The sequence below is a fragment of the Rhamphochromis longiceps genome, linkage group LG10 (genome assembly GCF_057381845.1).
Source record: "Rhamphochromis longiceps isolate RC_006_pf linkage group LG10, R_longiceps_female_GT1.1, whole genome shotgun sequence".
NCBI classification, from domain to species: domain Eukaryota; kingdom Metazoa; phylum Chordata; class Actinopteri; order Cichliformes; family Cichlidae; genus Rhamphochromis; species Rhamphochromis longiceps.
The window spans coordinates 33,138,397-33,153,575 of record NC_140566.1 but is presented as its reverse complement, the minus strand read 5'-3'; the positions used below and the strand labels follow the sequence as shown (position 1 = coordinate 33,153,575).

General features: G+C 42.0%; 1 protein-coding gene across 3 annotated transcripts in view; it reads right to left on the bottom strand.

The window, feature by feature from the left end:
• sgcd (sarcoglycan, delta (dystrophin-associated glycoprotein)) overlaps positions 1-15,179 on the bottom strand; it is a 343,513-nt gene that overhangs the window by 143,145 nt on the left and 185,189 nt on the right. For all 3 annotated transcript variants that reach the window (XM_085421336.1, XM_085421337.1, XM_085421335.1), the window contains one exon: positions 14,529-14,714. In XM_085421336.1, coding sequence (XP_085277462.1) covers positions 14,529-14,714 — 186 coding nt within the window. The remainder of the gene's footprint in view (positions 1-14,528; positions 14,715-15,179) is intronic.

The following is a 15,179-nucleotide window of genomic DNA, read 5'->3' as shown; positions in this document are numbered from 1 at the left end:
CACCTTAAATAGCCTCACCCAGAGGTTAATAGAAAATGATACTGTTTTAAGGCGGACTGAAGACTCTCCAGCTGCCACTGCACCACTCTGGCTCAAATCACTGGGTCCCATAAACCAGCACAACAACAAGCACCACAGCTTTTTATATGACAGGCCGAATTTAACTCAGCTGTGTGTGTGTGTGTGTGTGTGTGTGTGTGTGTGTGTGTGTGTGTGTGTGTGTGTGTGTGTGTGTGTGTGTGTGTGTGTGTGTGTGTGTCTCTGAGCCATAAATATGGGTGGCACTCCTCTCACAGATTACAGGAGAAGGTAAACAACTCGGGGGAGCTTTGAGGTCATCTCCCCTGCTCTGTATATTACAAACTGCTCCAAAGCCTCTACAATTATAACCAAGTATGGGTCATCGCATAAAGGACTGGTAAAGGCCGCCTCAACCAATCGATGGTTTGGCTTTTCTTTGGTAATCTTAAGAACGGGCGTATTTTAGCCCAAATCATGAGCTTTTCTGCAGCTAAATAACGAGGTTAGCATCTGAACCTGATTTAAAGGAGAAGCACACACTCAGGACATTAACAGCTATCTGGATGAGTCACATGGTTTATGCAGCCTACCAGTGGACCCAATATTAGCAGCATCGGGGCATTGTGACACCAGCATTAAACAGTGAGCCAGAGGTGCCAGCGCATTTTGATATAGTATTAGTATTCAACACTGTCCACTTCTGTCCACTTCCTGCTGTGACAAAACAAATTTCCCACGTGTGGGACTAATAAAGGTTATCTTATCTTATCTTATCTTAACTCCCTGGAATAAGAATGGTTTCAGGTACTGGATTTAGCTTCTGGTTGTAGACTCTTTAAACCTGTATCTTCTCTACAGACCTGCTGGTCTTGGTCCCCCGTTCTCTTGATTGATGACCTCAGGTAACACTGGTGAGGTCACAGCCTCAATTAAAAGTTTCAAGTCCTATTGAGTATAACATAATGTTCATTTTGTAGATCATTCCCCCCCTTTGCCCAATTTCAAAACACCAAGATGACCACAGCCAAAACACTCAACTCGAGGCTTCATAAATGCACTTCACTAAACGGTGGGTGTAGTTTAATTACATTTTATTTATATAGCACCAAATCACAACAACACTCACCTGCTTTATAATGTAAGGTATCCCTGCAACGATACAGAGAATATCAGCCGACCCCCCCATGAACAAACACTTCCTTTCAACAGGAACAAGCTTCCAGCAGAACCAGGTTCAGGCCAGGACTGCTATGGGTGACGGGTTGACTCTATAGCTTCCATCTGTATATACAGACTATAATGTCATAGATACAGGATTTACCCTCTAAGGACTTTTGCTTTGAAGTTCATCTCTGCTAATGAAAAATGTAATCTGTGGGTCAAAAACTGCTCTCACTGTAAAATGTGAAACAATTGCAAAATGTGATCTGTGTTTGTGTGCATGCACGTGGGTGAGTGAATAATAAGTTGAGAGTTTTCCAGGAGCTGCAAAGCTTCCAAGCCTGTGCTAGCTGGTACCATCTTGGTCTAGCACCAAGCAGCTCCTCTATGTTCCCTTTGAAACTTGATAAATCTTTGTGTGTTTTCACAGTTCACAGAGTGAAGGCCAGCATTACTTTCTTGCCAAAAACTTATTAGCTGTTCATATCCGATCCAAGTTTTCAGCCTTAGGAAATTAATCCAATCTCTGCTGATATTTAAGAGCGTTCCAAAGGTGTCCTAAGCTGTTTGCAGCTGCAGGAGATGACATGCAGGCAGAGATGTGTAGACATTTCTGTGGGAGATTTTTGGCTTATTAAAAGATACCATTGTGGCAAACATATCATTTTTTTAGGATGCTAAAAGGGAGCACGCTTTCTCCACAAAAAATCTGTTTGGAGTCACAAACAGCAACAGAAAAATTAAAAAAAGACTTTTACTGAAGCAAATTTCAAAGGAGATCTTTACCAGCCTGAAATCTTCCATAGCTGTGGAAGATTTAACATTCAAAAATAATCTGCATTTGTCTTGTACTCCTCCCTTCATCCTCTGTTTGAAACAAGCTGTTTTACCTGCCATTAAGCCAAAAGCACCTGTCTTCTGATTGGCTGCCCCTCAGAGACACAACGTTTCAACAGCAGGTAGGTGGAGCCTTAATGCTCAGACGTCTATTTTGAGTCAAGTTTAGGCTGAAAACCTGAAAGTGACCATTCAGAGCATTTTGAAAACCACTGATGGCTGCCGTTGCTACCTCTCAGCCTCCCAATAGATTTACCTGTGGTATTATTGTGTGGTTTTCGGAATACATGACCTCTAACCTTTCCATTTCAAAATCCTGCATTGCCTTGTTCTCAAGTTTGATCACAAAGTTGAGTGACCACGCTGCGATAACGCCCCATAAGCCATATAGTTTAACCACGGGGTGTCCAACTCCAGTCCTGCAGGTTTTAGATCTCACCCTGGGTCAGCACACCTGAATCAAATGATTAGTTCATCACCAGGCCTCTGGAGAACCTCAAGACATGTTGAGGAGCTAATTTAGCCATTTAAATGAGCTGTGACACGTCTAAAAGCTGCAGGAGTTCCCCACCCCTGGGTTAAACAGACAAAACTAATTAAATCTCTGGCACAGCTAATTATATGAAACTTTGGCCATGTTTACTGTGAACAACCACTATTGTAAGAGCAGGCAAAGCACAACACAGGTCCCCTTTAGTTACTTGCACTCCTTTGAGGTTCCAAATGGCAGCAGGATATAAAACAACCTGCTCACACGATTACCACTGGCTCAAAGTGAAGGAATATGTAATCTTTTTTAACTTTCCCAAGAGCACACAAGATAATAAGTGTAGTTGAAAGGTCACTTTGACAAAGGGTGGCACAGAAAGCAGCGTTTCAAATTAATGACAACACTCCAACAGCCAGGTTAAAGAAGCTTCTTTTTTTCTAAGAAACTTTCAGGTCTGACTTTCTATTTTTAGTCTTATTCAGTAAAATTCCCCAGAGGCGCCCTGAGACGTTCGATAAAAAAAATTAATAATGCCGGTTTGGGTGGAGGCAGAGTGTCTGCATCTCTTTTATAGGGGAAAAGGATTCTCAAAACAGAACCAGTGAACACAGAACAAAGAGCAAAAACACAGGCTCACATTTAAACTTTCTTTATCTATTCTAAAAATGACAGCAGCTCCAACTTCAAATTCAGAGACAGTTATGGCCTTGCCAAATTTACTGATGGGATTTGCAATTAATGAACAACCAGCCACAAGTAAACAACATCTGACAGAGAGCATTCTGGGAGTTGGTGAGTGCTGGTGGTTTGACTGGAGAGGAAGGTCAAGCTCCCCCTCTGGGTTGGAGCTGCTGGCAGCACCGGCCTCACTCTGGGACTCGATAGAGCTGAGGCTTTTGGTTCTACAGCCCAGTGTGGTGCTGCTGCAAACCTCCACCTGCTGGCTCCGGCACTGTCTCCCAGGAGCAGTGATCCATATCACGCAGTCACAACAGTTCACCTAGCTTTGCTTTAAGTACAGGCTCCGGTGGGGATAGCGGGTACAGGAGAGTGTTTTCTCTTATTTGTCCCTCCCTCCTCTCATTAATCTCTCGCTGGCAGCAGGGAGCGGGCAGACCGACCGCGGTCCTGTTAAAGTGCTCCACTGTAACAAAGTTAACTTCTGCCCGTCTGCATAATGATGTTTTGTAAATCAATTGCCTTCTTTGAATATGCACTGTCTACACAGTATTATGAATGCCTGAAAGGACCGGGAAATTATCTAAAACGGTTCAAATGACATTATCTAGATTCAGACTCAGAGATTATCCAACCTTTCTGTGATGGACTGTGACTTCTTCTTCATTTTGATTCAGATCAGAAAGGTTTTCAGTCCCATTCTGGCTGCAGATACTTGAGTATTTTCGATTTAAACATGTGCACGATGACCGAGTGCAGTGGTTTCACATAAGCCATGTTTCAGTGGCTATACCACCATTTCTTCAGCTTTAAAATTAAACTATTTGGACTCAGCTGCAGTTTAGGTAAAAGTAACCTGTGTTACATTACAGTAATACTGAAATTTGATACACTGCTTAAAGAAATTAAAGGAATGCTTTTTAATCAGAGCACAGCATGAAGTCAGTTAATCTTCTGGGATATTCATCTGGTCATTTAAGTAGTTTCATGTGCTTTGGTGTTAATGAACAAGTGCACTAGAGGGGCAACAACGAGACGAACCCCGAAACAGTTGTACCGCTGCCCCTGCGACCTGGACCCCGGGGGAAGAAGATGGGTGGATGGATGGGTTTCTTTTATCTCTAGTCTTAATCCATACTGTACAAGTGATGCCTTCAAATTAGTTTTTCAGTTTTATTTGTCATAACTAAACCACAAAACCAACACCAGTGGTGCAAGATTTAAACCCAAATACTTGGGAAAATATGTATGTCTATATATATTTTTTTAAATGACCCCAGGCCAGGATTTATGATTTATTTGTAAGACTGAAAGTGTACATTGGGAAATGGCAACGATCCCATCCTGTGAATGAGACACTAAATGAGGCTAAGGTGGAATCAGAAAAGGTTTTTTGGACCAGCCTGGAAGGACATAATTCCTCTCAGGGTTTTTTAAATTGTATTTCTTTGACTAGGTGTGCGTGGGGGGCAGATGAGGTTCAGATAATCAAGATGAAAGGAAGTGTTCACCGAAGGCTCTCGGTTACACTGGTCGCCTCCTACCTGCAGTCAGCTCCTCTGGCTGAGAAACAGGCCTGGTTTGCTGGAGTGGAAAGCCCGGGTGGGAGGGCAGCTAATACATCACTCACCCTCCCCCCTTTAACTCATTACCTCACCGACTCCAGTCCATGTACATGAGGTGCAGCCCGTTTAATCTGTCTCAATCTGAGAGTCCCCGGCTGTCTTTGCTGCAGCGGCAAGCCTATTTAAAATAATCGGTGGCTGAAAACGCAGCTCTACGAGCTGTACGTCTCCTGAGACAGGCGAAGAAGTAACAGACTTGTACACAACTGCATGACGAACAGCACACAGGCATAAAGTCAGCCTGATTGAAGCTGCAGATCTTACAGACAAAGCGCATCATTACAGCCTACAGATCCTGCACAGATCCACACTTTCAGAGCAGATCGGCGCGTAAGTCTCCTGCCACATTATCCGCTCTCTGCACGACTGATGCAGCGATTAGTTTGTGGGTCTCGCAGACCTTTTCAGACAGAAGTAGCAGCACAAGAGCAGGAGCCCACGGGGGATTTCAGCTGCACTGTTGTGGCTGATGACATAATGAAAAAGGAAAAGTGGGTGAAATGAAAGTGGCTGCTCTAATTAAGTACAATCTTAATTAGCAGCATTTTAACTCTTCATTTGAAATTTATGGTGATTCTATTAACTTTTAATGACTTGCCTGCCCTGAGCTCTTCTTGTTTCTGACACGGCCTCTGAAGCCCACCTGCAGGTGGCCCACCGTCCACAGCTGCTTTAACCCCCACTATAGAAATGTTCAGCATTGCATACAAAACACCCAAGAAAAGTGTAAATATATTGGAAATCAAATTAAGAGGACAAAATGATCCAGTGGTAAAGATATTCTTCAGTACTGATGGAAAAACGAAAGTAGATTCTTACCCAGGTTAAACTAAATTTTTAGGAAAGGTTCCTAAATGCTTCCTTTATTATCTCCTTTAGCAAAGGAGACACTGGAGAATCCTTCCTAACGTCAACTTAGATTTCAAAGCATCAGGTCATTCATGGAAACAACATAACTGACAGGCGATACTTGTAAATGCATATCTCAGTCTGGATGGGGTCACTTTTACTAGAATGATAATGAAAATCTTAATAAAGGCAGGAGTTAAAGTGGATCAACTCTTCAGTGGGAAGTCTATATGTGACTGAACAGCAAGGTGGAAGAAGAAACATTTCCCAATAAAACCATTTTATTTCAACATTATGACAGACGAGTCTTTTTTTAAACCTTAATTATAATTTATTCTTAATAATCAGGTGATATTTTTCAGATGCATGTCAGCTCTTACAGCATCCCTGAACTAAAACAGCTGCAAGCAGGGCATTAATGCTTAGCCAAAGCTGTGCATGTGATGCAGCGAGAAACGACATTAGTAAAAAGTGAACGTCGCTCCAAACTTGTCACTTTCTGATCTGAAGCCTCTCGGCTGGAGGCGAGTGCTCAAACCCAACCAAACGTCTCATGTAAACATTTCCATTCGTTTCCACGCACATCATTTTTACACTCCATGGTGCACAAATAATTGAATCGCATTGGTGTATCTTTGCTTGCTTGTGTGAACTCACAATTGTTCCAATTGCATCAATTGATAATCTGCTGACCTGCACTAATGCATGACTTCAAAGGGGCCATTTGTAGAGCATGGAGCTCTCAAGTTGAACTTTACACACATTTTCATAATAGCTCAGAATACCGAGGACAGCATTTCCTCAGATGGGGAAAATGTCATGCGTGACCTGATGCGTTTCTGCTCAAACAACCAGCAGCTGCATCAAGTGGATCTGATGCATTGATGCACTTTTTCCACAAAAGAAATTCTGTTTGAAGTTCATCTGAAAGAATTTAGCACCCAACTATATGTTGTTGTTTTAAACACAGCATTTGTGGGATGTGTTTGAGCTGCAAAATGTCATTAGAAAACTTTCAGGACACCATAAGAAACTACATGTTTGTACTAGGTCACGGTACACTTCACTGATGTTTGTTCCCCTGAAAGAGTTGAACTGTTTGTCTGGTACAACAGGCTGATGAAATCTAAGTTGGTGAAATATATCAAAGAAGATCATTAGTGAATCTCTCCATGGAGGAAAAATACACTCCTGCAGTCAGGTCCAAAAGCATTTGGATGTTATGCAATTTCTGTATTTTTGCCTCGATAGGCCACCACAGAGGATTGAGATCAAACAGTCAAGATGTGTTTTAACACAAGGACCCATAAACTGTTTAGGAACTTTTGATAACCATTTTTTAAACATAGTTCCCCATTTTCAGAGTCTGAAAAGGAACCGGAGGGAATACCAGAATTTTAAATATGTGGATTGTTTTTAATACTTTAATATTTTAATACTACTTTTCTGTTAATAACTGTCTGAAGCTAGGGGGAAAATGAGCAGTTGCACTGAATTCTTTTGCATTTTGCAAATGACTTGCAGGCAGTTGCAGTGCTCAATTTGTTGTCTGAAGGTTGCACATGCAACATTCCCAACCTGTGGCCGACCTCTGCACAGGTCACCTGGTGGGAAGTGATCACAGTCTGGCTTGGACAAAGTTCACTCACTCAGTGGTTTGCAAGCACTCGTCGTCTAATCTAATCTATAAACAACGTCTAACAATCGATTTGAGTCATTCTGCAACTCATCTGACTCAACTGGTTGCCAAATGATTCTATTTAAGTTCTATTTCTATATCAAAGCAAGGCTGCCCTTATTCTATTTTGCAGTTGTTATATTTTGTGGTTTTTCCCATTTCTGGTCTGTGAGGTAAAGCCTTGACTGTAGACGGCAACAACCATTTTGTGATTTTCACGGTGTTATTACAAACAGATTACTTGTAATTATCACCTTGAAACCATTTCAGTCTGATAGCAAACGGACTCGGTCTAACTGCCATCTTATCCCCATCATGAGTTGCTGTCGAGACTGGAGTTGATAGAATGTGGTCACAGATCAGGTCCTCGTCTTAGAAGCAACAATTTCACCGGACACTGTTGCAGTAATTGTGGTCATGCTGAAACTCTGCACTCGGATTACATGTCGAGTATGATTTGATTTAAAAGTTACTGTGCTGGTGCACAGAGACAAAACTACAAAAAGTGGCTTAAATTTAAAGAGATCTCTGGCAATTCCACCTTAAAAGTAAGAAATGTCCACCTGCAGTGTAGCAAACGACTGGTCGCCACTGACGCCAGGCCTATAACTCTTAACTCTTAACAATCATACATGCAGGGTGCTGTTGGAAGGAGGTTGTTTAAAGACCATCCAGGCAACAACAACAAGAAACAACAAGAGAAAACTATCTACAGCCATTTTTTGTAAGAGTGAAAGGCATTAAGGCTAAATGTAGGAGGATTTGATGTTTTGCTATGAGACATTTATGCAGGTCACTAAGTGGCAATATAAAATTCACATTAATAGTAAAAAAAAAAAAAGCTCATGTGTACAAACATTTAGTGCCAAATTTTGGCATGCATACCGACACAGTACGACAAAGGTTAAACTTTGATTAAGGGGCGCTCGCTGTGCATTACTAAGTAACCTCAGAGCCTCCTGCGCACACAAGCATCCGTCTCCCTCATGTCCACTGCTTGTCCATATTCATTATTCACACGTTTCTATTATTGCAGTCTGGAAGTGACGGAGTTACGCAGAAATGAAACATTTACACTAAACCTCCTGTTCCTGCTCAGCACAGCTAATTTGAATACATTCATTGATTTGATAAAAAAAAATGTAAGAATTAAAAGTGATAATTTGACTCTGGATTAAACAGCAGACGCTGTGCTGGACGTGGCGTCCCTACGACGTCTTTAATTACCTTTGATGAGGAGAGATCAGGTTTGAATTCAGATTTGTGTAAATGCTGACCTTTGAAGAACTCTGATCATCGTATACGGGAGAAAGAACCCAGTGCAGTTTAGTGTTTAATTAAATAACGTTTTTTTGTTAAAACATGTAATATAACACTTTGGTTTAGCAGTTAAAGTAGGTAGTTATTTGGTGAAGTTTCCAAACTTGCAGTCTGTTAAAGTTGAAAATACTTCAGTTTTTTATTGTAAAGATAAACAAGTGTTTGAGTCTCGTGGACCCCCACTGTCTTCAAATCAAACACAATTGATGTCAAACGTTTGTGCTGTGAAAACTTTGGTTTGTGCTGTTTTTTATTTTAAAGATATTACTAAAAGTTTCTAGACCAGCCTCTTTCTTTACTGTGAAAAGGTTGTAAAACATAAACCAGTGTTGGATATTTTTTTGTTCTGATCACACTCTTTATAGTGAAAAACTAGGTTAACTTTCTTAAAATAAATTATGCATTCTGCATTGAATTTGCAAAATACAAACCTCCTTCTCCCCATCCAGCCATACTCCTCTCCTTCATCTGGCTTTTGGATATTTAATTTCAATAATAATCATAATAATGAATAAATAAATAGTAAATAAGGTGTCAGCAGCTCTGCCATATATGCAAGAGCCTTTTCACATAAGTCTTTATATTTTTGTATGAATTGTTTTCTGGACTTCACTGGACGAGAGTAAAAGAAAGTAAGAACAGGGCTGAACTGTGAGCACTGGCTAGCTTTTGTTAGCCGCTTAGCTTTTGTGTCCTGGACCAAATAAATACTGAGACAGGGCTGCAAGCTGCACCTGAAAAGCATGTTAGGTGGTTCAATATAGTACTACTACTAATACTGCCCGTCCGAGGGTGTGGCCACCAAAGGCAGATCTCCAGAGATTTGTCCTGGACCATTTTTTCTAGTTGCATCCAGGTGTAGCCCATCTTTTGTGCTTCTGCCTCGAGGTCCGTCACCAGGTGTTTCTCTCTTTTGCTTTCCTCTGCCTGACTGGTGATGTTGGTTGGTGGTTTGCATAGAGCGCGCCCTACCCAGCGCCATCTTTTCCGCCACTGCCAGTCCCAAACCCAGATTAAAAAAAAGAGGAGGGTAGGACGTGGGGCCCGGAAAAAGCTCACCTGCTACAGAAATGCTAAAAAGAAAAACAGGGACTAACTTCCTGGATGACCGTAGGTGGTGAAAGCCACCAAACCAATTCTTCTTTCGACCAGGAGAACCTACATTGGCACATAGGACGTCAGGTGGAATATAGTTCTAATAAAAATAATAATTAATGTTTAATTTGTTGTGGGGTCCACCTCTGTCAGAGGGACTTGCTGATTGGAGCTGGAGGTGGAAGCAGACGTGTCTTTCCTTGGTTTGCTGCGACTTTAAGTCCTTCCCTTTTGAAAACCATCTACCACATTTCAAATGATTTCCTTATTCTATACTCAGCAGGGTGACGCATTAAAAACATTCTAACATTCCCTGTGCAGCTCTGTCAGAACATACGGCTCAGCTTCAGAGAAACTGCTTTCTGATTTATGTAGATCTCATATTAAAGCCCCGCTGTGAAGCAGACTTCATGTTTTATTCACAGCAGCGGCCATGTGTTGTGCGCGCACGTGTTTCTATGTGCAGTGTACTGAAAATGTGTCTTGTACTCTGTTGCATCTGACTCGTCACGGGGACAGTGGATTACTAAGCAGGGAGACAGACGACAACAGCAAGGAGAAATAAACGGGAGAGAAGGGAAAGAGGAACAGTCTGAGGCACTTAAAGCTCATCTCGGAGTCTTAGAGAGAGCAACGCGGTTGATTTGGATGAGCTGGGCTGTGTAAGGATCAGTTTAACATTTATTACGCACACAATTTGTGATGTATAAAAAACATGAACTGCCAAATAGTTAAGTGGGATTAAAGATGCGCACGAGCACATACAGTAGATATTAGATTACACATCTTCAACAGAACCTTTTAGTTTGTTGCTTTGATGATGCTGTTTTTTTTTAAATATAAAAGACTTTTGTAAAGTCTTTGCTATAAAAACAAAAATTCTAAATTTGATTTGTTGTATTTGCTGATGATAAAACAGGTGAGACGGCAAATTTCAATCTCTTCAAGTCCAAGATTGAAGCTGATGAAAGTCAAGAATCACCTGGACAGAAGCAGTGGCAGCCTACCTCACCAACTCTGTCTGAGCAGCAGTGAAAGTAAAGCACCACCAGAAGTCATCAGAACCATGATATACCTGCTGAAAAATGGCCAAAAACATTGTCTTTTTAGTGTTTTTGCCCTTTTTAACTTACTGGTTTTATTGTATGTCATGTTTTGAAAATGGTCTCCAGTATTTTCCTTTTCGGTATCAAATTTAGATTCTAGGATCGACTGCAGAAAGGCAGCAGAGCTGGTGAACCTCACACAGCCCAGTCTGGTGAAATGTAAAATAATTGCATGATAACCTATAAAAATAAATAAATGAAATCTTACCCGTTTCATCTCATCTTTGTGTGTGGCTGTTAGTGTCCAGAGTTTATCAGGCTGACAGCTGTGAGCAAAGAAGCTCTTCTTCAGCGTAAGAGATTTATGATTACATAAGTGAGTTATTATCCGTCTCTCCTCTGTCTGTGGAAACTCTCAGATAAATACAAAACAGAAAACACATCACGATGAAAGACACTCCATACAGTTAACTGCAATGTTCTTCAAGACAATAAAAGCCTTTCTCCGCCACTCAGATCAAAGCTGTGTTGACTGTCTTGTTGTTGACGTGCAGTCTTAGCGGACATGTGAACATTCTTATTGTACTATCGATGGGCAGCGCACGACACCAGGCAATAACACAGAGTACGAATGAATGATAGGCAGGGAGCAGGCCATCGACTGCTGCAGCCTCCAGGTGAAATAAAGTGGAATTGTTGCCGTATTTGACAACTAAAAAACTCACTTGCGTGTGCACAACGTCGTGTTTCATCTTCTGTGAGCAAAGCAACAACCACTGCATCATCTGCAAACATGTTCACCTTCAGCTGCGACACCATTCGGTTGAGACGTGCTCTCCGAGTGTCAGTTGCAGATAAAAGTGCACAAACGCAGCACATTCGTGTTGTTTTGGTCGATCACGATGACGGCTGTAGGTCTTAGCGATCATGGCGATCATGTAAGCTCTTTATGTTTCGTGTTTTTGGTACAAAAACTAGTGAGTGAGGATTTCCAGGGTTTGTTAGCACTGAAACAAACAAACCAGTGTAAACATGAGTATTCAATCACGCATTAAACGAAAAGATTCAGGAGCCGATACATTACTCTGTAATTAATGAGCGGCGTATTTCCAGTGATTCTTAGTGGATTTCAGGATTGTAGATAATGACGAGAACAAACTGATCTATATTGATAAATCAGAAATGATTCATGAATATCATGAATTATGTGATAATGAGTACACTGACCGCTTTATCATGAGTGGTCCCTGATTAAGTCAGGACCTGCCGACGAGCAGCACAAAGTAGTTAAGGATTAGAAAATATCACCGAGTAGTGAAAGATGCCTCATACAGCCCAGGCAGGGAGTACTCCCACATTAATTCATCAGCATAAAATAATTACTTTCTCTTTCTGTGCTCTCTCAAGTTAAGTGGTGCATCAAACTGAGAGGCTACTGAGTACTGAATCATTACTGTCTGTGAGTTAACCCCAGCAACACACATCAGGCACGACTGCATCGCCTCACAGCTCTGAAGCTGGAGCTGATATTCGCCCCTTATTCCACCAAACGCTCTGAAGCGCATTTCACAAGCGTCCCAGAACCGCTCTCTGCTCTGTGCCACTTAAAGCAGCGTCCGGTCTGTTTTCCACAGAAGCCACTTCAAGCTTTGCAGAGCTGGAGGGCAGGAAGTCAGACAGAGAAACGCAAAGAGAATCCGGTCAAGCTCCAGAATGAAAGACCCCATGCTGACTAAACGGCCCACTGCTGAAATGCTCCCGGTGCGATTTGAACTGTGCGAAGAATGACACAAAAAGAAAACCCTGCATCAAACACGGGCCAGATCTCAGCTCGGCCTTTGATTAGAACAGTCAGCTGTTTTAATTTCTCTAAGCTTACATTATGCTCATTAACACACGAGGGAAATCCCCCATCAGTGAAGCGGACCGGCAATGACCGACATCCAGCGATGTTAACAATTTGCATCATGAAGCCAAAAATAGATCTGAAGCGTTAATCGATAAAAGAGGTTAGACAGGATCTGCTGTGCATGGGAGCATGACTGCTGGTTACACTGGTGACACTGGTGCCAGTTTGGATTCAGGAGACAGACACCCTCACTACGTTTAAAACTTTCCTTTTTAATAAAGTATATCGTTAAGGCAGGATCAGGTAACCCTGAATCCTCCCGTTTTCACGCTGCAGTAGGTCCGGGCTGCTGTGGGCTTCCCATGATGCACTGTTTATACACCACTCTGCAATAGTTATTAATAATCTCTGTCTCTCTTGCACAGTGTGTCCTTGTCCTGTCGTCCTCCGCTCACCCCTAACTGCACGTGGCACATGGCCCCGCCCCTCCTTGGTCGTGCAGGAGGCTTCTTCCTGTTAAAAGGGAGTTTTCTTTCCCACTGTCACCTGGTGCTTGTTAGGGTCTTTACCTCACAATATAAAATGCATTGAGGAGACTGTTGGGTGATTTTTTACTATGTAAGCAAAACTGAATTGAATCTAAATGAACTGTTTTTTTTGCCATGAAGGAGGCTGGGATACTAACAGGCCTGTGGTTCAGATAACATTAGCAGTTCAGATCTGTTGTTAAAGACTTCCACTTGGATATGAGCAGACAATGACACTAAATGTCTGCAACAGAGTGAAATCTCATCTACGTTAAATATATAAAAATACTGCTTAGCAAATGGGATCTGTGGAAAGTGCTGTATGAAAACAATCCGGCAGTGCCTGCTTAGCACAGAAAATAGAGCAATCTTGATGCAAATTAGTCTGCTGTGTGATTCTCCGGTAAAGTTATTCATATGTGAAAAAGCGGAGCTCCAAGCGTTTGTTTTGTTTGATGTAGTGGTAGCATGGAGGAGCTCCGGGAGGAGGAGGAGGAGGAGGAGGGCGACAGCTTTACAGTTCAGGTTTTATCCTTTAGATCAGGTTCAGTTAGACAAAACGCAGTCTGTGTGGTGAGAACAAATTGTTTTGTGATTGTTTTTGTTTTTTTACAAGATGGAGACAAGTTGCAAAGGAGGAGCAGAAGAAAAAACCGCAGCTGAAAATGGAGTTATACAGAGAAGTCGTATAAAGACAGTTTCTGAAATTAGCTGTAATTTCAAAACAAGTCCGAGACGCCTGACGTTTCTCTCATCACTCAAACCACCTGCAGAGGCAGTCGATCTGCCGAGCATTTCACCAACAAAGAGTGCAATCAACTGCATGAAAATTTAAAAAGCTATCACATCTGGAGCTTATGAACAAGCGAGCCCTGATGTGTTACGAATAAATAATAAATAAAAGCACAGCACCGGAGTGAAGCAGAGGTTTAAATGTCGCGCGGTTACAGAGATGAACCTCAAAGGCTAAGTATCTAATGATTCTGAATGGGCCATCATTAGCTTCATATTTCATGTAACATAAAGGTTGATTTGAGCTTTACATCATAACTTACAAAACTCCTTTTATCGCTACACCGCAACCTTCCACGCCATTCAGGTCGCTGTGGTACGCGCTGACCCGACGTGTACTTTTATTTCTCAGGAGGTTCACGTCAGGTTATGTAGAAGGTGGTGGTGTAGGGTTAAGATGGAGACCCAGTTATGGCGGAAGTTAAGACGTAGATGTGATGTAGACGTTTCACTCACATGTAAGGAGGAAATCTAAGCGGTGTGATGACTGTAAAACGAGCATTTTAAGGTCATGTGAGGAAACGCCAGCAGCACGCAAATGCTGAAAAGGTGCAACTTACTATGGTGAAGTTCATGACTTTGAGGATCCAGATAGTTAGTGCCAAGTTGATCAGGATCAGGATCATCAGCAGCAGGACGAAGAAGTAAAGGCAGCGTTTCCTCCAGCCGTATATTCCCACTTTGTACACTTGTGGTTTCTCTGAACTCTGGACATTGTTCCTATGAGTGCACTGTTCTTGGGTCATCTGAGAGGAGACAGAGAATAAGAAAGGATTATAGCCGAGGGCAGCACGCTGACCTTAGGGTTGCGTACTGCTAACAAGACTGTTTCTCTGGGGTTTGATGAAAGCCCGGTTCGCACTGACAACATTGTTTATTTGGATAGCTTTTATAAGGCAAATAAGTGTCATGATGCTGTGTTTTTGTCCCCTGTGGGCTGCCGTTTCATCTGAAGAGATTACAGGGCATCTGCGTAGTTAAAGCTGCATTAAAGCTGCAGTAGTCACAGATCTGTGAAAGGCAAATAAAACCAAACAGCACAAAACCAACTACATAAAACATCACAAGTACAAAACGGGCAATCCACTCCCCTCTCAGTTTTAGGACCCACTCCTAAAATAAGCACCGTGTATTTAGTCAGTGGGTAAATGTGCTTCACAAACTGCAAAAAAATAGTCATTTCTGACATTTGGCTTCACACAGGATTCTTC